The 21,564-nt window shown below is 53.1% G+C and overlaps 1 protein-coding gene across 13 annotated transcripts; it reads right to left on the bottom strand.

Moving 5' to 3' along the window:
• Positions 1-115: 115 nt before the first annotated feature.
• On the bottom strand, positions 116-18,166 carry RPS6KL1 (ribosomal protein S6 kinase like 1). 13 transcript variants are annotated; one of them, XM_032287842.1, is made up of 13 exons: positions 17,949-18,166; positions 17,117-17,261; positions 16,034-16,318; positions 14,612-14,736; positions 13,316-13,408; positions 7,774-7,821; positions 7,256-7,388; positions 5,581-6,171; positions 5,162-5,254; positions 4,916-4,998; positions 3,588-3,683; positions 3,163-3,269; positions 116-1,211 (listed from the first exon to the last, which is right to left on the bottom strand). In XM_032287842.1, exons 3-13 carry the CDS (start codon positions 16,296-16,298, stop codon positions 935-937), a joined length of 1,911 nt encoding a protein of 636 aa, XP_032143733.1. In that variant the 5' UTR covers positions 16,299-16,318; positions 17,117-17,261; positions 17,949-18,166; the 3' UTR covers positions 116-934. The 13 variants fall into 13 exon arrangements, 11 of the variants coding, with proteins under 11 accessions (XP_032143733.1, XP_032143734.1, XP_032143735.1 ...); XM_032287843.1 differs by lacking the exon at positions 17,117-17,261 and having other exon boundaries at positions 5,162-5,251; positions 17,949-18,072; XM_032287848.1 differs by lacking the exon at positions 17,117-17,261 and having other exon boundaries at positions 999-1,213; positions 17,949-18,071.
• Between the last annotated feature and the right edge of the window lie 3,398 nt (positions 18,167-21,564).

Genomic DNA, 21,564 nt, shown 5'->3' with positions numbered 1-21,564 from the left:
TTTAGCTACGGAGGTTCAGGTCAGCAGCACTGTTGCATTAGTATTATAAGCCACTTAAGGTCCTGTTGCTTATCTTGTGGAAGTTAACACTATTTCCTAATTTTTTTTTTTTTACTATTTCCTAATTTGACAGAAGGTAGAACCCTGGCTGCCAGCCAGGAAATTGTTGACAAGAATCAACCTCTGTAAAATATTTGAAGAGATTCTGAGCCAAATGTGAGTGACCAGTGGCCTGTGACACAACTTTTAGGAGATCCTGAGAACATGTGCCCAAGGTGGTTGGTTTGGCTACAACTTAGTTTTATGCGTTTTAGGGAAACACAAGACACCAGTCAATACATGTAAGATGTATAGTGCTTTGGTCTGGAGAGGCAAGACAACTCAAGGCCCAGGGGTGTTGTCATAGGCAGAATCAAAGATTTTCTGATTGGCAATTGGTTGAAAAGTTATTAAAGATCTGGAATTAATAGAAAGGAGTGTCTGGGTTACAATAAGGGGTTGTGAAGACCAAGGTTTTATCATGCAGATGAAGCCTCCAGCCAGCAGGCTTCAGAGAAAATAGATTGTAAATGTTTCTCATCAGACTTAAGGGGTCTGTTTTAACAGTAATTCCAGAAGGGAGGGCAGTATAATGAGGCATGGCTGGCTCCTCCTTCCCACCATGGCCTGAACTAGCTTTTCAGGTTAACTTTGGAATGCCCGTGACTGAGAAGGAGGGGTCCATGCAGATAGTTGAGGGGCTTAGAATTTGTTTAGTTTCCAGAAGCATCATAGCCTCTTAATGTCCCAGCTTCCTTGAGCCTGTCAAGCCATACTCTAGAATTTGGGATCACCATCTTTGTGAAGCCCTTTTAAAGTACCAGTAGACTTAGATTTTTTGTGGTGGCTTGCATTATTTCAGTGATGGATTGGGGAGGGGTGGGGGTACCTCATTTCATTTGGATTTGATTACCTCATGTACCAAGATGCTCAAGGTCAATACAGATGAACAGGTGAGGGTTGATGGCCACCTAGAAGCACTGGTCAGTGAGGGTGAGTGTATAGAGTTGGTAGCTAACCTAGACTGCAGGTGGCAGGTGTGATGGCATCCAGGCTTAAACACAGCCTTATCCTTCCAGAGTTCCTGTCTGCTGATCACTCTTGCTGTGAGGCCATTCCTCTGTGAAGGTCTGTCATGTGAAGGAAGTAGGTCCCAGAGGGCAGAACTAGATCTCTAATAGATAAAAGAGTTAGGTTGAATGAAAGGAAGAACAGGACTTGGTGTTAGGAGCTTTCATTTCTCTGGTAAACCTGCAAAGTAGGCATTACTTGCCCCATTTTATTGAAAGGAGGTCGACTGTAAGAGCTGGGACCCACAGTATTCTAAACTCAGGGCCCAGCAGAGTGTCAGATGTGTAGTGGTTGGATGAGGCACAGAAGTTCCAGAAGTGACTTGTGTTTTATGAAGCAGTGGTTGGAAGTGGTCCAGCCTTACAGAGAGTAGCAGAAGGAACACTAACTTGTAACTCTGGGTAGGTTGTGTTCTTAACCTCTTTGAGCTTCAGTTTTCTGTTGCAAGGGGTCACTGAGGACGAAACTGGTATTCCCCCCAGGAACCTTGAGCCTCTTCCAAGACTTCTCATCCTTTTCTGCTTCCCCACAGAGCCCAGCCTGCCCCCTGCCCCACCATTTCCCCTGAGGCCCAGGGCACAGGTGGCAAGCTGCTCACCACCAGCCTTTCGTCCTACTTCCTGGCAGCCTCCAACCTCACCCTTGATTTCACTCTGGAGCTTCTATGGCAAGAGCCTTCCAACCTGCCCCAAGGCCACGCTCACTCACTGCATTGAAGAAGCAAGAACACAGAGGCCATTGCAGGCTTTATTGGGGCTGGGTAAGCCCCAGTGAGAGCCAGGATGTAGAGCACAGAGTCATATACAGGTTGCACTTTTGCATGTCCTCTCTGTCGCGGTCTCCTGCAGAGCCCGAGGAAGTCAGGCCGAGACAGGAGTCTGGCCTGACAAGAGTTGGGCCTTCAGAGCCAGATGGGAGAACCGTGTCTGAAGCGCCACCTGGTGGTGACTGGGATGCTGGCAGGGAGGAGTTGGAAGCAAAAGTCTAGTTTCTAAGGTCCCATACCCCAGTGACGGGGTGAACCCCAAAATGAAACCCCAAACTGGGGGCAGTTGTCTTAGAGTAACCACTCACCCCAGTTTTTCAGAGACCAGAGCAAGATTTCTGGCTAAGAGCCATGTATAGTCGTTATATGTTTTGGGGTTTCTTATCTCAAAGGGTGTGAAGTCCTAGTAGGCAGTGACATGGTAACAGAACCAAGGCCTGAGAGGGAGTCCTGATGGGCACACCTTCGGCTGCTTTGGCCTGGAGGCTGAATTGCTGTCCTTTTGTGCCCCTGGGGCAGACTGCCCCCTCCCCACACAGAGGTGGGCCCCCTGGGGAAGAGAGCTCTTGATTCTGATGTCTGACTTGCTCTAAGGAGCAGAGCCGTGCATTCCTTCTTTCCCCCATTTCTCTTATTTTCTTCCCCTCCCTTTTGCTCTCCCAAGTCTGAAATCACAAGATAGGGGGCATGTTCAGGAATGGGGGAATCCTCCTGTCCCCCACCTCATCCCTCCCTGCCCCACAGATGGCATCCCTGCTTCTGGGCCTCCCCAGCTGCAGGAACAGCTTCTAGTGGAAAAGCCCCACTTGTGTGACTAAAATGACCAGCCAGGACAGCCTGGTTAGGGTCCACTGAGCCAGTGGATCAGTGTCCTGAGATGAGTCTCCAGAGATGTCCCAAGTAGGGCACAACATGGCAGTGAGTGAGTCACAGAACCTCACAGTAGGCGCAGCAGGTGGTCAGCTCAGCGCCAGTGCCACAGAAGGCACCCTGTAACATGGTGAGTCTGCGTGCTTAACAGGTCTGTTGACTGGCGGGTGGAAGGTTCAAGCTGCTTAGCAGGGTGAGCCTTGACTGCCCCTACCCCCTACTTTTCCAGGAGCTGGCCCTTACTGGAAGATGGCCATATGACCATAATTCTGAGGCCCTGGCAGGAGCCCAGCAGGACAGGCAATGCCCTCCATTCCTCGCCCGAAGCCTGTTGATAGAGGGCCAGCCCTAGATATCGGGCAAGGAAGAGAGGAGATCCAGGCCAGCTGCTTGCATTGCCCGCTTTGCCCTCTTACCCCACCAGTTTGCTCCACTGGATGGTACTGAAAAAGGGATGGGACTTGAGTTTGCTGACACCACCTTCTCCCACGCCCAGGCGCCGGGTAGGCTCGAACTGCAGCAGCTGTAGAAAGAGGCCCAGTCAGCTGGCTTTCCCCACTCCCGCTGCAGAGGCATGGGCTGACCTCCAGGGACTTTGACCACTATGGCTCCTTAGGGGGCTTGCTCCCTGGCACCCTAGCCCATGGAACCCCCTTTTTACCCTGAGGACAGTGGTGGTGGTTGGCCACCAACATACAGAAATGTGTTGACCCTGTTGCCCTCTGCACCCACATCAGACACTGAGTATGAAGCACATGTGGTTCACACACACAGTTCTGCGCCCCTCCCAGCACCTTCCTCAGGCCAGGCCGCTGCTTCCTCTGGCTGGGCTACACCTCACCTCAGTCAGCAGAGAGGCCGCTGGGCGACTCAGCCAGTCGGGCAGCTGGAGCTGGGTGTGGGCCTGGATTCCTGAAGGGTGGCTCTGGGACAGTGCCTGAGAGGACACAGGGAAGGGCCTCTGAGGAGGCAACCTCAGGCCTGTCTGTGTTCCAGTGGCAGGCAGGATTTTCCCCATGTCACATCCCACGAGGATGATGACAATAATGATGATAGTTGCTACGGCCAGACAGTGCTAGATGCTAAGCAGTGCCTTTACATTATCCGCTAAAGGCAAGAAACAGGCCCAGAGAGGCAAAGGGACTTGTGCCGAGTTCAGGGTTTGGACCTAGGTCTCCCGTGGCTCTAAGCTTGCTGGAAGCATCGCTCTTGGGTTGCAGTAAGGGCAGGCACTCTTGGGAACAGTGATGGAACTTGTCTTATTTAAAAATCCACAGGGACTATTCATTTGGCAGCAGGCTGTGGCATGCTACCATCAGGGCCAATGCAGGGATGTGGCAAGAAAAGAAAATAGGACCTCTCCACGCCCCAGAAAGCCACAGCTTCAGGGAGCAGAGGGTCTGTCTGGAGGGAAGTATGAGCTTCCAGGAACCCCCAGGAGGAGGGCCAGGAACTCTGGGCTAGAGAGATGGGAGGAGAGCCACTCGGAGGGTATTTGCAGCCAGGGTTCTTGGGGCCCTGTGACATGGGATGAAAGCAGGAGGGAGCCAGGATGGGCTAGTCAGGCCTGGACTTCAGTTCATACTACATCCATTCTGGCTATTTCCTGCTAAAATGCAATTTGGCCTCTCCCTTGCTGCCTACATAACTGGCCTCAGTTGCAGTGCTGAGCTCATGAGAGGGGAGGACAGAAGGCAGAGCCCTCATCCTGTGCACAGGTTCCCCTGGTGTTTGCAGGGGGATCTTCTGAGCTTATGACTGACCAAGGCTGGACAGGGAAGCTGCTTGCCTGGGTGAAAAAGCCCCTCTTTCCCAGCCTCCAGCTAAGGTCTGGAGGTGACAGCCCCCGAGGGCATGGGTGGGAGGAGTGAACGGTAGGCTCAGGATGATCAGCAGCCCTCCTGGGAGGAAGGGCTGTGACACACTGTGCTCCCTCCAAACTTGGGCCCAGGCACGCTCTGGCAGAAACCTTCCCTGACCATCCCACTTGACTCTCCTTCGTAGAAGTCGACAGTCTCCTTAGCTGTAGCTAGCTAAGTGTGTCCCTGGCTTCTGGGGCAGCTGTGCGGGCAGGACAGCCAGTCAGCCTCTGCCCATCCCACACTCAGCCTGGCCCAACTCACACTCAGTGGCACCCACCAGGGCACTACACCCAGCCCAGCCACTCACCATTCCTGTCAGCAGCTCATACAGTATGGACCCAAAGCTCCACCAGTCACAGGCTTCCGTTAGCTCTGAAATCCCACCCACCTCTGTGGGAACAAGAACACAAGGGTCCCAGCCTCACTCAAGAGGGCCTCTTCCATTCTCATCCTACCCTGACCCCACTCATCCCCTCTGTCATTCTCAGACTCCAGGCACAACCCCCACAAAAGTACCCAGGTGCCAGGGGCCACCCGGCCTCCCCCTTCTTGCCTGGGGCGCTGTAGAGATTGTCCAGGGCCTCCCCGCAGCACTGGGGCTCCACCTCTGACCACTGGCCAAAATATGTGAGCCGGATGTGACCTTCTCCAGTGTGTGTAGCAGGAAAAAGGAGGGACAAAGATTGAGGATAGCTGACAAGGGGAAGGATTCCAGGGCTTCCCCAACAGTCATGCAGTGGGAGCCAAGGGCCATGCTGGGCAGAACCTCCACAGGGGCACAGCACCCTGAGGCCCACAGAATACAGGGTACTCCCAGGAGCCTTGCCCACAGACTCGGGCACAGGCCCACTGAAATGCTGGGTGGGGCCGGGAAGGAACAGACAATCTTGGAGCTCCCCTTGATTTTGGGGATCTCATCCTCTGCCTGGAGACTTGGGGGCAGCCCCCCTGAAGGGTGGGAAGGGCACCTACCTGCCTGGTCCAGGAGCAGGTTCTCGGGGTGGAGGTCCCGGCACAGCACCCCCTGCTCATGCAGCGCCTCCAGTGCTACCAGTGTCTCCGCAGCCCACTGCTTCACCTGTTCCTCCCTCACTCTCCAGGTGGCACTGCCACAGCCTGGGCCAGCCCCATCCGCTGACAGGCAACTCTGATTCTTGCCCAGCACTGGGCCGGCCCCCTCAGGAACCCAAGTGAGTCCCTGAGAGGTCCCAGTGTCTGAGTTCTGGCCAGCCCGCCTTGCTTGAAGGTACAGGTGGTCACTTGGGGCCTTTGGAAGGTCCAGGGAACCAGAAGTGCTGGTCCTGTCTGTGGGTTCACCTTCAGTCTCCCTCTGGGGTCTGGTGGATGGGGCCTCCCCGGCTGGGGGAAGGCTCAAAGAAGTCCTAGGAGGCTCCAGGGCGATTCTGACCTGCCCAGGGGCATGGCCTGAGGGGAGCCTCGCTGGGCTTAGGAGGTTGAGGTGGGGGTTGAGCTGAGCCTTCATCTTCTCCTGGGTAGAGTCAGATCTGAGCCCAGAATGTCGGGGGTGCGCCTGGGAGAGCAGGTGGGACCAGAGAGTGCCTCCTGGGCCATGCAGAGGGAGCGGTGAGCATGGGGACAGGGAGAAAGAGTGTGGATGCCAGGCCCTGGTCCCATTCCTACCTCTCCTCTGTCTTGGGCACAGAGCTTCCGCCTCTGGCTGTCCAGGCCTAGTTCAGCCCCTCATCAGTGCTCCCTCTCACCCCTCAGCTTAGAATTACCTCTGCCCTTTCGATCCCCGCACCCTCGCCCACCGCAAAGCAGGCCCAGCCTCATGAATTGACACACCACAGATAGATGGATAGCGCTGTCCGTATTCTTGGTTTGGGTGGTGGTCTCACCAGTGTGAATACTTGTTTTTAGGGAGACTGATTTAAAGAAGACCAGGGAGGCTTATAATGACTGCGTCATGACCCCAGGATGTGTACCTGTTTAAAGGTCATCAATATAATCGGCAGTATCTGCCACATGGCCCAGTTCCTGTCCTCATAGCTTCAGTCACCACCACCCTACCTGGCCACTCCCAAGGGATCAGCACAGCCCAGAAAAATAAGAAGAGCCAACGCTGGAGGAAATGGCAACAAAGGAGACAGCTGCAATTCTCACGCCTGCCTATGATGTGGACATCCTCCCCAGGATGTCCCCTGCCCCCTTGGCACCACCACAGGCCCACAACAGCCTGATTGGCCTCCAGAAAGGCCAAGTTCCCTGGTCTGTGCACCCCTCCCCAGGACTCAGTTTTTTTTTTTTTTTTTTTTTTTTTTTTTTGGGGGGGGGTGCTGAGTCTTGCTCTGTCACCCAGGCTAGAGTGCAGTGGCATGGTGTCAGCTCACTGCAGCCTTCACTTTCAGGGTTCAAGCAATTCTCCTGCCTCAACCTCCCAAGTAGCTGAGATTATAGGCATGTGCAACCACGCCCAAATGGTTTTTGTATTTTTAGTAGAGACGGCGTTTCACCATGTTGGCCAGGCTGGTCTCAAACTCCTGACCTCAGGTGACCTGCCTGCCTCAGCCTCCCAAAGTGCTGGGATTGCAGGCCTGAGCCCCCATGCCACCAGGGCTCAGCATTTTAAGGGTTGATGACATACCCCAAAGGCCAGGGAGATGACAGGGGCCCCCGGCCTGCTCACCTTGCACATGCTCCAGGTGCAGGAAGATGGAGTCCTCGCTCACAAAGTACCTGAGCAGCTTTGTCATGTAGGGGACTCCATGTGGGATGATGGTCAGCCGCTCCCGGCTCACCATGTGGCACCTGGGTAGGCTCTGGGAGGGGCAGGGAAGACAGATCAGCTTGGGACAGGCCAGAGACTGCTGCTGTTAGGGGACCTCCTAGCCCTCGTTTCAGGGGTGCCTGAATGAGGAGTGGAACAACTGTCTTCCCCAGTTCCTGACCTGCCTTACCCCCATTGCCCCTGTAGAATCTGGGTCCTCCACCCTCTGGCCCAAGAGGCGGCAGTATGCATACACGTGTGTGTGTGTACATGAGACTGTGGAGGTCCCTCTGGAAATTGGGGGATGCTTGGGCAGAACAATCAGCTTTTGGCGGGAGGGAGCACATGCTTCAGATGCAGGTTCTGGATGGGAGTCTCCAAGAGCCCTGAGAACAACCCAAGGGGATGAAGAGTGGCAGAGGCTGGGAGGCACTTGCCTTTACCACGAAGGTCCCTCCGGTTGCCGGGTCCTGGACCAGCTGCACCTACCGAAATACAAGAGGCACTGGTTAGGTGTGTGCTAGCTCCTGGGGCTTCATGTCCCCAGCCTGACCACCCCCTACCCAGGTTCCTCCACTGAAGCTGTCTCACTCCAGTGGCAGGGCAGGGAGGGCAGGCTTTGGTGGCACTCCCAAAGCTGACATCGATCACTGCTCATCCACCCTTGCTAGACCTGTGGTCTCAGATGCTGCCTCCTCCAGGAAGCCTTTCCAAGATTACAGGGGCTGGGGTCCCTAACCTGTGTCTCATGCTCTCTGGGTTCACCCTCAGAGCCTGTTTACCCTGTCTAATCTGTTTCCCCACTGGACTGTGAGCTCTGTATTCCCAGATCCCCGCAGAGCACAAGGATGTGGTAGATGCTGGACACATGCGCTGTGAGCAGCCCTCACCTCGGCTCAGCCTGTGTGTGTGGTGAGCATGTGAGAATAATTCCCTGCCTCTCCCTGCCCATGCTGGCCCAGGCCCCATTCCCCCTGAGGGGAGGGCTGAGAAAGCCCTGTTCCACCTGGACTCACTGGAGGTCAACCTCTCGCCCAAGGCCTTGGGCAGAACACCACCATGCTGCAGGGTCTGAGGTGTCACAGCTGGAAGGGACCTCAAAGCTAGTCACTTTCTCTGACCCCCCCCCCTTTTTTTTTTTTTTTTTTTTTTTTTGAGATGGAGTCTTGCTCGGTCGCCAGGCTAGAGTGCAGCGGCACTATCTCGGCTCACTGCAACCTCCACCTCCCAGGTTGAAGCATTTCCCCTGCCTCAGCCTCCCACATAGCTGGGACTACAGGCATGCACCACCCTACCCAGCTGATTTTTATTTTAGTAGGGACAGGGTTTCACCATGTTGGCCAGGGTGGTCTCCATCTCTCATCGTGATCCTCCTGCCTTGGCCTCAAGTGCTGGGATTACAGGCATGACCACTGCACCTGGCCTCTGATCTGTTTTACAATTGATGTGCAGCCATGTTGTACAGGCTTGGCACACTGCCTTCAGGCCTCTTCCCCATTCCACACCCTTCATTTACACAAACCCCCATGACACAAGTTTATGTGAAAAACCTGTGTATGTGCTCCTGACTGAAAATAAAACTTGTAAAGTCCTCTTGGGAGGCCGTCCTCTACTTGTGTTTGTTTCTATTAGAGGCAGAGGCTGCCAATCGCAGGGTCAGGTCCATGTTTGGAGTTGGGTCCTTGACTCATCTGTGTGGTGGGCAGGGGCACACTGCAGCAGTACATGGGTACATCGAGGGCGGAAAGGCAGAGGATTCGGCCCAGGTGAGGGCGTGTGGAGCAAGGCCAGGCCATGGTGGTATGACTCCTTGGCTATTGGCCTGCCCTGAGACACAGGACTTGAGCCCAGGCAGACCAATCTCAGAGCCCTGCAGACTCTACTAGAACTAGGGGCACAACAAGGCACCCTTGGCAAGGGCCTTCCCTCCTGAGCCTGCCGTGGACTAGACGAGCTCCCAGGACCTTTTGCAGCAGGAGCAAGGTGTCCTCTTTGACCACCAGAGGTCTCTCCTCCAACAGCCAGAGACCAAGTCCAGCCTGGGCTTGGCTCCCTGACCAAACTTGTGCAACGTTTGAAAAAGCAAGGAAGAAAACTCTGGAATCATTTAGGAAAACAGAGTTTCCCACAAATCCTGACATCCTGGATAATTCCCCACCGTCACTTGCCAAGTGGGATTCCCCGCCACCTTATCCTGGGCAAGGCTGTCTAATTGACAGAGTCAAAAAAAAAAAAAAAAAAAAAAAAAGCTAGCAAAGGAGGGAAGGCTGGGGAAGCCAGAAATAAACCTTGATCTATCCACTGAAATATTTCTGTTAAAAAAATTAACACCAACCTCATTATCCAAAAAGAATTAGACTAAAACATTAACAGTGATTATCTTGGAGTTAGGTAGGATATCAGGGGGATTTTTTTTTCTCTCATATTTCAAAAGAGCAGCAGAGTGGGGAACATTTTCCCATTCATTCAAACAAATAAGAAATCCCTTTTACTCAGTGGTTTGGGGGATGGAGGAAATGAGAAGGTGCCATTCAGCTGTCAGGTGAGCCTTCCATTTGGGAAGATGGAAGGCAGTTCTGAGTGTTTTCTCTCACCTTTTAAAAAAGGGCAATCGTTTTAAATAGAGACCCACAGAGTTCTTGGGACAGAGGGACAATTAAAGCTTTGGTGAAATGGTAAACATTTTCTTTAAAGATACACAAAGTATCAGAAGCCCAGGAGGAATCTCCCATGGAACAAACAAGCCTAAAGGTTTCAAACAGGAGGCTGGGTGTGGTAGCTCACGCCTGTAATCTCAGCACTTTGGGAGGTCAAGGCAGGTGGATGACCTGAGGTTGGGAGTTTGAGACCAACCTGACCAATATGGAGAAACTCATTTCTGTTAAAAATACAAAATTAGCTGGGCATGGTGATGCATGATTGCAATCCCAGTTACTCAGGAGGCTGAGGCAGGAGAATCGCTTGAACCTGGGAGGCGGAGGTTGTGGTGAGCTAAGTTCATGCCATTGCACTCCAGCCTAGGCAACAAGAGTGAAACTCCATCTCAAAGAAAAAATAATTAAAAAATCAAAAATCAAACAGGTTCTTAAACTCAAAGGCCCACAGGGGCCAGGCATGTGAGCAAATGGGCAGGGCGGAGGTGCAGCTGGGGGGGGGCGGTGCTGGTGCCCCATCTAAAGCAAGCATCTCCTCCCCCACTCCCTGCTGCCACGGGAGAATGGGAACCCAAGCGTTTCCAGATCTAATTTTTTCAAGAGAAGCAGGAAATCTGGACTTTTATAAAAATCTGCACATTTTAAAATGTTGGTAACAATTAAAAAAACACCCCTGTGTTAAGCCAAATAAAAGAAGAAGTGACTTGGATGACCTTCTTTTTCTTCCACCCCTTCTCAGAATCTAGCTCCTTGGACAAAGCTCAGCCAATACCCAGTGATGTCTCCCTGGCCCCGGGCTCTGAGGGCAGGCCCTTGGGTATTCTGGCTGCTTACCAAGTCCCGACCCACCCACCTCACTGCTCCATGCCACCACCTCCTCAGCCCCTAGTTACTCTAACAGCCAGACACATTAGGGTTCACTCAAGCATCATCCTGAGCCAGCCCTTTGCTTCCTCCTTGAACCTGAGGGTTGCCGCTGGCTGGCACTGCCCACTTGCCCGGATCTGCCTGGGCAGAGCTGTGGAATGGAATGAAGGTGACAGCATATCCAACCCAGGCCCAGAGGAAGGAATAGCTTTCCTACTTTGGGGAAAGTGCTGCTCCTGGCGTGGGCACAACACAGGGAAAGGAAGTAGAATCTCAGGAGGGAGGTGAAGTCTTTGAGTATCCAAGATGGAGTAAAAAAGAAAAAAAAGCAGGGCAGTCCTAAAACAGAATGGGCTGGGCCAGTGGTTCACGTCTGTCATCCCAAGTGCTTTGGGAGGCTAAGACGGAGGTGGGAGGACACCTGAGGCAAGGAGTTTGAGACCAGCCTGGGCAACACCACGAGATCGCTCTACGAAAAAACAGAAGAAATGAACAGGGCTTGAGCCTGTGGTTCCAGCTACTCAGGAGGCTGAGGCGGAAGGATTGCTTGAGCCTGGTGGGTCGAGGCTGCAGTGAGATCACACCACTGCACTCCAGCCTGAGCTACAGAGCAAGACCCTATGTCAAAAAAAAAAAAAAAAGAGGAAAAAAAAAAGAATGGTTGGTCTTGGCCTTAATTTGTGCTTTCCATCTGCAGTGGCCTCGAAACACTAGATTCCTAAACCACTTTCCTGAGGCTAAACAAGTTTGGTGAATTCTGTATCACAGTGTACATTTGCATCTAAAACCTCTAAGAACTCCTATCATTAAAAAACAAAGCACCATAACTTGAACTCACTGTTTCCCTACCTTACTCAGCTCAGAACCCCTCTCACCATAACACATACGGTTCAGCAGGATCTTACTGGGAGGCCTGGTGTCTGTCGGTCACCTCCCTGAAGGTCTCTGGGAGCGGCTGTGCTGAGCCAAGGTCGGGTCGTGACCACTGACACTGGAGCAGTGGGGAGGGGATCGTGGCAGATGGAAGCTGGCAGGGCCTGCGCTGACCGTCTGGGGTCAGCAGTACAGGGATTCAGGAGGAGCTGCCAGAGTAAGCCCTGGGAACAGGAGCCTGCATGCCTCCCGGCTCACTCCTGTCACTAGTATTTAGAGCCATCCAGCATGTACTCAATGTCATAGCATGTGCCAGGTCTTTCCCCAAAATTATTTGACCTCCCAGATCACCCCGTAGGGGGAGAATTCTCATCTCACTTTCCAGAAGAGGAAACCAAAGCTCAGAGAACAGGGGGCTTGCCTGTGGCCACCCTGGCTGGTGCTCAGCATGGGGCTGTCCTGCGGGCAGCATGTCAGCCTCTTGCTGGTGGGAATCACAGGACTGTCTCCTTTTCTCTGTGGGCCCCCAGATCCCCCAGAATCACCTGGCGAGTATGTTAAATAACAGATTCTTGTGTAGCTGTATTTTTAGGAAGCTCTCCCTTTAACCAGCTTGGTAAACAACTTCTTGGGTGACTATTCCAAGGTTCGGGGGGAAGAGGGGAGCCTCATACCGGCTGGACTCTCATTTGACCTCATTCTCTGTCCTTCTGATTCCTTCACTCTAATAACGAGGGCCCCGAGTAGGGTTGGGACCTTGCCTCCTATCTCCTTGTCTGCCCTGAACAAGGCAAAGGGTGCGAGATGGGGTTGAGATAGGGTGAAGTTAGAGTTAGGTCAAGAGAGAAAAAAGGGGCAGACTTGCCAAGGCCCTAGGCAAGGATGGGCCAGCGCAGGCCCTCTCTGGACAGGTTTCTGGAGAGGAGCATGTCCCAGCTGCAGGAAGTCCCCAGCTGTGCTCCGTGGAGCGTCTTGGCTGCAGCCCTGGGGTTCAGGGTGAATATGGTGGGGGTGCTGTGGGAATCGGGAATTGGGAGTGAGCAGGGCCTCAAGGGCTGGCAGGGCGCCTGGGCACAGCGCCTCGCTCCTCCTGCAGTTTCTGTCCCGACTCTCCCAAGGAGCAGGTTTTCTGGGTCTGAGCTTCAGGGCTATGGAAAGGGCCTGTCTGCCTCTTCTTTTTATATTATATTTTAAATTTATATTTTATATTATTTGATTTGAGATGGGGTCTCACTCTGTTGCCCTGGCTGATCTCTCAACTCCTGGGCTCAAGCAGTCCTCTTTCCTTGGCCTCCCAAAGTGCTGGGATTCCAGGTGTGAGCCACTGTGCCTGGCCAACCGGCCTCTTCTCGTTCCCCGCATTTTCCTCTCCAGGACCCAGGACTGAGTCATGTGTGTTGGGGATGGGGGAGAGGTGGGAACTGCTGGACACAGCTGCACTCCCCTCTGACCCCTGTCCACCCCCTCTGGAGGAGTGGGGGCCACTGCTACAGACCTGCTTTCACCACATCCCATCTTCTCCCCGCCACCACCCCAAATTGCATACCCTGTCTCCCTCCTGCAAGACAAGTGCTCACTCACTCACCTTCTTGATGACCCCGACCACCCTGCAGCCCCTCAGCTGCTCCAGGCCAGAGCTCAGCGTGCGGATGGGCCGGAGCCTCAGGCTGCTGAAACCCTGCAGAGGAGGGAGACAGTCCACACACAGCCTCAGGGCCAAGCCCTCCTCAGCCATGGCCTTCTCACCAGGCTTCAGGCAGGGGCTTCTGGATGCTAGGAGAGCAGTGCGGAGGGCAGGGGGACAGGCAGGCCCTGCCCCACAGGGGCAGGCTGGGTGGAAAAGCTGGCCTTGACTGACAGGCACCCATAACCATCCAGGGTGGCCAGGCCAACCTCTCTGCTCAGCCCCTGTCCAAGGCCCATGAAGTTCTTGGGGCTTCAGAAGCCCCCTCTCAAAAGCCCCATCTAGGCCAAGTGCTATGGCTCACGCCTGTAATCTCAGCACTTTGGGAGGCCAAGGCGGGCAGATCACTTGAGGTCAGGACGTTGAGACCAGCCTGGCCAATATGGTGAAACCCCATCTCTACTAAAATACAATAATTGGCCAGGCGTGATGGTGCCTGCCTATAATCCCAGATACTTGGGCTGCTGAGACAGGAGAATTGCTTGAACCTGGGAGGCAGAGGTTGCAGTGAGCCAAGATTATGCCATTGCACTCCAGCCTGGGTGACAAAGTGAGACTCCATCTCAAAAAAAGCAGAAGCTCCCAAGATGGGGGTAGGGAAATAACTTGGGAAACTGAGTCTCAGGGAACATGCCTCAAAGACCAAGCACCTGCTCTGGGGAAAGGCAGTCTCACAAGATGCAGAGCCGAGGAGGACCATGCAAGCGTGCGCATCTGTGGGGTAAGAAGCCCGCACGAATTCTCCACCCTCACTGAGCACTTACTGGTTTAGAGAAGCCATGTGGGAGAGTGTGTGTGCATATGTGGGTGTCGCAGTCTGCTGCAAAACGTATGCCAGTTCACAACCGAGACAGAATCAGGAGGCTCTGAATGTGGACACGCACAAGCGTGTACATGGGCCCGTGTGCAAGGCTGGCAGATGTATATCTGCACACGTCGAGTGCTCTGTGAGGGAGCAGACTGAACTGGATATGGCTCAGTGAGTTGTTTGGAAATGAATGAACCATGAGACGTGGGAGAGAAAGGAAGCCAGCAGGAGAAGAGGATGGGACGCCCTGACACACTCCAGCCCAACTAATACCTCCACTGCCAGCCCCAATCCTGCAGCCCAGGGCGGGCCTGTGGGTGTCGGGGTCTCTGCAGTCTCCCCTCAGAGCCCGCCTCCTGCTCAGGCCTTTGGACAGGGGGTCTCCTCACCATGCTGGGGCTGGCTCCACTGCCCAGTGGCCGCTGCAGGTGGCAGTTGAAGATCTCCTCTGCCCGCCGCAGGTACTTGGTAATTTTCAGCTTCACAGCCTCACGTCGTTCCTTGTTGGGGTCAACTGTGGGAGACGAGGGTCACCAGGGTCCCCAGCCCTGGCCTCAGAGGGCTGGAGTCCTAGCTCCATTGCCTGCCCTCTGCCCTCCCCAGGAGAGAGCTCCTGTTTCTAAGGCTTGTTCGGCAGATTCTGCCCCCAGATGACTTCGTGAGCCCCTCCTCTGGGGTGGGGAACCAGCCAGGAAGGAGGAGGACAGGAGCTGGCAGGAGGAGGTTGGGAACCAGGACCACTCCTCAGCAGACAGCACTTTGCTGTTGGCACCCTCTGCCTTGCTGGCAGCTGTCACACCCTGGGAAGGGACAGGGTGGGGATTTCCCCAACCATTTTTTCAGAGGAGGGGACAGAAGATTCCAGAGAGCATTGCTTCTTCCATCTCTGATGCCCAGTGTGAAGAAGGCTAGGGTGGGGACCAGGATTGGAGGATAAAGGAATTGACTGGACAGACTGGAAGCCCAAGCTTGAGGGGTCTCCTTAGTTGGATGGCAGGGAAGGCCCAATGCCCACCCGCAGCTTGGCCACCAGGGCCCACAGGCGTCTCAAACTGGCCTCAGCACCAGCCTCTCCCCCCCGGCGTGGAAGTTCCTCATGCTGCCCTGAAGGGAACTTCCCTCTCACCTCCACGCCTCGGCTGTTCTCGCTGTCTCCAGCCAGTCCTTCACCTAGTAACGCACCTACCAACCTCCAGTGCTCAGATTAGAGATCTAACCTCTGGAAAATGCTCTAGGCAGGCCCAGCCTGAACTCAGTTTCCCTCTTTCCTCCCTTCACTTTCCCCCTAATCTTCTTCCTGAGACTATAATTGTCCAAATCAATTCATCAGTCTCCCCTCACTAGAATGCAAACTCCCAGAGGGCAGGAGCCCACCCTAGCTCCACAGACAGTCAAGTGTGGTGGGCCAAGTACATAGCCTGTGAAGTCAAACACCAGCTCTGCCATTTCATAGCTGTGGAGCCTTGAGCAAGCTATTTAACTGCCCCATGCCTCAGCTTCCTCATCTGGAACATGGTAATAAAACAAATGGTTCCCATGTACTAGGAATGACATACAAGAACATATATAGTAATTTCTATTACTGTGAAGCTCAAATGAATGAATCTACATAAAGCCCTTAGAATGGTGCCTGGCACGCAGGAACTGCTTAATAAGTGCCAGCTATCATTGTCCTTCATGGAGGCTCTGCAGGCCAGCATAGTGCCCTGCTCACCCCGTACGGATGGGCAGAGGACAGGAGAGATGGTGACAGGAGGAGCCCTGCCCTGGCCCCTCCCCCCTGCCCAGCCCCACCCAGCCCCGGTCCTCACCGTGTATGCCACGGAGCAGCACGTCCACACCATTCTGATAGTGGTTGAAGGCCGCCTCATAGTCCTCACTAACGTCTCGCTCCAGAGCCAGCCGGATCTGCGTGGCTGCATCCACCAGATAGTCACGCTTTGTCATGTCAGGCGCCCCCAGAGCCACCCTGTTGCGAATCTGCTCCAGGTACACGCGAGCCTGGGACCGTGCTCGTGAGCAAGGCTCAGGCTCCAGGCCAGGGCTGGGCAGGCACTCGCAGGCCACCAGGCTCATGGCTGCCCTGCAGCTGGGACCTGGAATGGGCAAATGCGTTAGGGAGGACCTAGCTGGGAGGACACCCCCATCCACATCCCAGTCTCCCCCACTGAATATCAGGGAGACTAATGTTCACCCCCAAAGACTGGAGGGGTCAGAGCTAAAGTGGGTAAAGTCTTTTCATGGCTCCAGGTTCTTCCTAAGTGCTGATAATGGTAGAATCATAGCCAGCTTAGGGATCTTTTCTTTTTTTTTTTTTTTTTTATTTGAGACAGAGTCTTTCTCTGTCACCCAGGCTGGAGTACAGTGGTGCAATCTCAGCTTACTGTGACCTCTGCCTCCTGGATTCAAGCAATTCTCCTGCCTCAGCATCCAACTGGATGTTGTAATTACAGTAGCTGGAATTACAGGCCACTCGCCTACCACGTCTAGCTATTTTTTTGTATTTTTAGTAGAATGGTGTTTCAGCATGTTGACCAGGCTGGTCTTGAACTCCTGACCTCAAGTGATCCACCCGCCTTGGCCTCCCAAAGTGCTGAGATTACAGGTGTGAGCCACCATGTGGGCCTGAAGCTGTTTTCCTTTCCATTCTAATGCAGTTCAGCAAACATTTCTGGAGCATCTAGTACTATGTTGAGCTCTGGAGAGAGCTGAGAATAGTTGTGATCCATAGCCACCTTCACGGGGTCTCCATGGAGCAAGGCTGATGTCTAGTATGCATTCAGCACATGGAGGCCACACACCCCAGGCTCAAATGCTCTTCCTCATGCTGTTCCCTCCACCCTGCCTGTTCGTCCCTCCCCCTCCCCCACTCCTTCTGTGGGAATCTCATTTACCCTTTGGGGTTCAGCACTTCTCTGTGGATGGGTTGGATTGCCCCTGCTGTGTTTTGTTCCCTTGGTTCTGAGGTCAGTGTGGTCAGCAAGTGAGGACCTCTCCTGGAGCCAGCAGAGAGCTAAGCACAGCACTGGGCCAGGAGATCTGTCGGCAGATGGAATGACTGCGTGGCAGACTTGGTGCCACATTGGATGGGGCTGGAAGAGCGCAGGGTGACCCAGCCCCAGGGAGGATCGCTCTGTCCTCCTGGCTTTATCTTTGAGAAGACCATGTGGTCTCCAAGGACCTGACAGCAGCTCCTCCCTGAGCAATGAGTGACCCAGGCAGCCAAAGGGATGAGAGCTGTGGCTGCGGTTAGGGAAGGGGCTTAGAGAGGAGCCTGCAGAGCTGCCTGGCTTTTGCTCTCCCAGGTCCCTTTGGGAATGGGCAGGGCCTGGAACTTCCAACCCCAGGTCATTTGGAGAGAGGGAGGAGACAGCAGGATGGGCAGTGGGGCGGGAGGGGAAGCCCACAGCCTCAGCCAGTGGCAGAAAGCCAGGACGCGGCCAGGAGGCGGAGGGAGGCCGCACCCTCCCCTCTCGGCCAAGCCCAGCGGGGGACTTGAGGCTCTGAGGCCTTGCTCTGGGGGTCACCCAGGAGGGTTGTGCTGGCTTCAGGGGCCACCCCGTCCGGCCGGGTCCTGCCGGGCAGAGCTGCCTGGCTGCGCCTGGACACAGAAAGCGGCACGTGCAGCCCGCGGGGCCCCGGCCGCAAGGTGCATGATCCCGCGGGGAACGGCTGAGGGGGCCCCTCGCTTGGGAGGGTGGAGAAGGGGTCGGACACACACAGTACCTGCCCAAGCTGGGAGCTGGGTCCGCAGGCCAGGCCTCCCCCTGCCGCCACCGGCCCTTCACGCCGGAGCGCGCCGCGGGCGGCTACTTTCTGGCGTCCGGCAGATGCGGGGCCAGCCGGTGCAGCGCGGCCATTGGCTGCGGATGAGCTCATCCTTCATCCTTAGAATAAACCACCAATCACCGCCCGGCTCAGTTCCTGCCGGCCTTAAAGCCACAGGGTCTGCGCTGCGGGGGCTGAAGGGGGCAGGGGTCGGCTTAGGGAGAGGAGGGTAGGGTGGGGTGCAGGGTGGGGTGGGGAGAGCAGGTCTAGAATCACCCAGGGTTGCGGAAGGGGCTGCTTCAGAAATCTAGGCCATGTGCCACTTCTAGGACTTTTCTCATTCATTGCTTCATTCATTTATCCAGCGATTCAGTGCTACGTATTGAGAGTCTCCCATGCACGAGGAGCTGGGTGTTGAGATGTAGCAGCGGACTAGACAGCACTGCTCACACCCGCATGGGGCTTACAGTCCAGTGAAGGCTACAGAGAATAAAGATCCCAGCAATAGGAGGCTTTTGATGTCAGAACCTAACTCAAAATTGAAGACATAGGCCGGGTGCAGTGGCTCACGTCTGGCATCTCTGCACAATGGAAGGCTGAGGCGGGATGATCACTTGAACCCAAGGAGTTCGACACCAGCCTGGGCAACATAGGTAGAGCCAATCTCTATAAAAATTACAAAATTAGCCAGGCATGGTGGCCTGTGCCTGTGGTCCCAGTTACTCAGGAGGCTGAGGTAGGAGGATGGATTGAGCTTAGAAGGTTGAGGCTGCAGTGAGCTGAGATTGTGCCACTGCACTCTAGCCTGTGATGGGTTAAGACCCTGTGACACAGACCTCACCTGCAGGCTCAGTGCTGACCGGCCTCACTCTGTCCCCCACTGTACTTGCTCTACCCTAGACACCCTTTCATACTTTCTTCCTCTCACTCCCAACGGTCCCCCATCCTCACTCTCAGCCTTCCCTTGACAACAGTGGCACACAGACTCCCACAGGCCTGCTCCTGGCCGGCGGGTAGGGCTGTGCCCACATCCTGCCTCCAACCTTTTTCCACAGGTGACTGTCTGTGCCCCATCGAAGGCCACCCTTCCATGTGAACATCAGTCCCGCCATCACCTACTCAGCGACACCACTCCAGCAATTCTCCCCTCTCTCCCATGGCATCATTCCCATCTGATACAAACATAAGGCTGTTTCTCCCCTCTCAAAAACAAAACAAAAAAACGACAAAACAAAACAAAATACACTCTTGGCCTCACTTCTTCCTCTACCTACCACCCTAGGTTGGCAATATGGCTAATTTTCTTTTTGTTTGTTTTGTTTTTTAGTAGAGATGAGGTTTCACCATATTGCCCAGGCTGATCTCCAACTCCTGAACTCAGGTGATCCACTCACTTTAGCCTCCCACAGTGTTGAGATTACAAACATGAGCCACAACACCTGGCCCAAAAGTAAACTTTTGAAACACATCCTACAGAATGGGAGAAAATACTTGGAAATCATATCTGATAAGGGTCTAATTTCTAGAATATATAAAGGACTCTTACAATTCAACAACAAAAAGACAACCCAGTTAAAAAATGGGCAAGAAATTTGAATAGACATTTCTCCAAAGAAGATATGCGAATGCACGCCATAAGCACATGAGAAGACGTTCAACCTCATTAGTCATTAGAGGAATACAAATTAAAAATCACAAGGAGACACCACTTCTCACCCCTAGGATGGCCACAATAAAAAAAAAACAACGACAAATGTTGGCAAGGATCTGGAGAAATTCACATATTGCTGATGAGAATGTAAAATGGGTCAGCTGCTTTGGAAAGCAATTTGGCAGTTCCTCAAAAAGTTAAACATAGAGTTACCTTATAACCCAGCAATCTACTTCTAGGTATATGCTTAAGAGTATTGAACACATATGTTCACATCAAAACTTGCAAATGAATGTTGATAGCAGCATTATTCATAATAGACAAAAAGTGGCAACAACCCAATGTCCATCACCGGATGAATACACAAAATGTGATGTATCCAAATAATGGAATATTATTCAGCCATAAAAAAGAATAAACTGCTGATACATGATACAACATAGATGAACCTTGAAAACATTACACTAAGCGAAAGAAGCCAGTCACAAAGGACACATATTGTATATACTTCCATTTATATGAAGTTTCCAGAGACAGAAAGTTCATGTCAGGGAGGGGACAATGTGTATGGGGTTTTTTATTGGGGTCATCAAATATTCTAGAATTAGTGGTAAAACCTAGTGAATAATATACTAAATTGTATATTTTAAAAAGGTGAATTTTATGGTATGTGAATTATATCTCAATTAAAACAATTATTACAATAAAAAAAGAAAAAAAAAAAAAACAATGCCTGAACTCTTGATCCTGCCCTGAAACCTTTTCCACCTGGAGCCTTTCCCAACCCCATCCTCATGATCTGCCCATCCTGTTGTTGCTCAGGCCAGAAATTTTGGAACCATCCTGACTTAAAAAAAAATTTTTTTTTAATTTTATTTTTTTAGAGATGGGGTTTCGCTATGTTGGCCGGGATGGTCTTGATCTCTTGACCTTGTGATCCACCAGCCTCGGCCTCCCAAAGTGCTGGGATTACAGGCGTGAGCCACTATGCCCGGCCTCATCCTGACTTCACTTATTTTCTCACACAGCCCCTTGCCCCCTCCATTCTTCATCTTCCACCAGCCTCACCCACTGAGCTACAACTCCTGGCACACACCAGGAAGCCCTCTCTCCAGGGCCTCTGCCTGGCAGCTAGCTTCTGTCTGAAATCGTCTGCACCAGGTATCTGTCTAGTTACCCCTGTCCCTGGGTTTTTTGGTTTGTTCTTTTTTCAACACAGAGTTTCGCTCTATTGCCCAGGCTGGAGTGCAATGCTGTGATATTTGCTCACTGCAACCTCCACTTCCCGGGTTCAAGCAATTCTCCTGCTTCAGGCTCCCAAGTAGCTGGGATCATAGGTGCATGCCACCATGCCCAGCTACTTCTTGTATTTTTAGTAGAGTTGGGGTTTTACCTTGGCCAGGCTGGTCTTGAACTCCTGACCTCAAGCGATCCGCTTGCCTCAGCATCCCAAAGTTCTGGGATTACAGGTGTGAGCTACTGTGCCTGGCCCCTGCCCCTGTTTTGAGGCATTGCCCTGATGTGACTTTCTTGTGAGACCTCCTGAGTAGCTGGGAGTATGGGCAAGTGCCACCATGTTGGCTAATTTTTTATTTTTTGTAGAGACGAGAGTCTCAGTATGTTGCCCAGGCTGGTCTTGAACTCCTGGGCTCAAGCAGTCCTCCTGCCTTGGCCTCTCATAGTGCTAGAATTACAGGCATGAGCCACCATGCCCGGCCTGTTTTTATGTTTATTTCATTTTCTATCCCATGTAAGATCCATACGGGCAAGGGTTTTTTTGTTTGTTTGCTTTGTTCATGACCATCTCCCAAGTGCCTAGAAGAGCACCTGGCACATAGGATTATTCAATAAATATTTGCTGAATGAATGAATAAATGCTAAAGAATGAGAAGGAATTAACCAAGTAAAGTGGTTAGAGAGGGC

The sequence above is a fragment of the Sapajus apella genome, unplaced genomic scaffold (assembly GCF_009761245.1).
Source record: "Sapajus apella isolate SASKATOON/1434 unplaced genomic scaffold, GSC_monkey_1.0 scaffold20, whole genome shotgun sequence".
Classification (NCBI taxonomy): Eukaryota; Metazoa; Chordata; class Mammalia; order Primates; family Cebidae; genus Sapajus; species Sapajus apella.
Note: the sequence above shows the minus strand (reverse complement) of the source record. Positions and strands in the feature narration are given on the sequence as shown.

Bases quoted from the DNA above. Each gene is read 5' to 3' on its own strand.
- RPS6KL1 (XM_032287842.1), bottom strand. From the start codon at position 16,298: ATGAGCCTGGTGGCCTGCGAGTGCCTGCCCAGCCCTGGCCTGGAGCCT. The intron at 14,737-16,033 runs GTGAGGACCGGG...CGTCTCCCACAG, and splicing joins GCTGCTCCGTGGCATACACG to TTGACCCCAACAAGGAACGA. The intron at 13,409-14,611 runs GTGAGGAGACCC...CCTCCTCTGCAG, and splicing joins GTGGAGCCAGCCCCAGCATG to GGTTTCAGCAGCCTGAGGCT.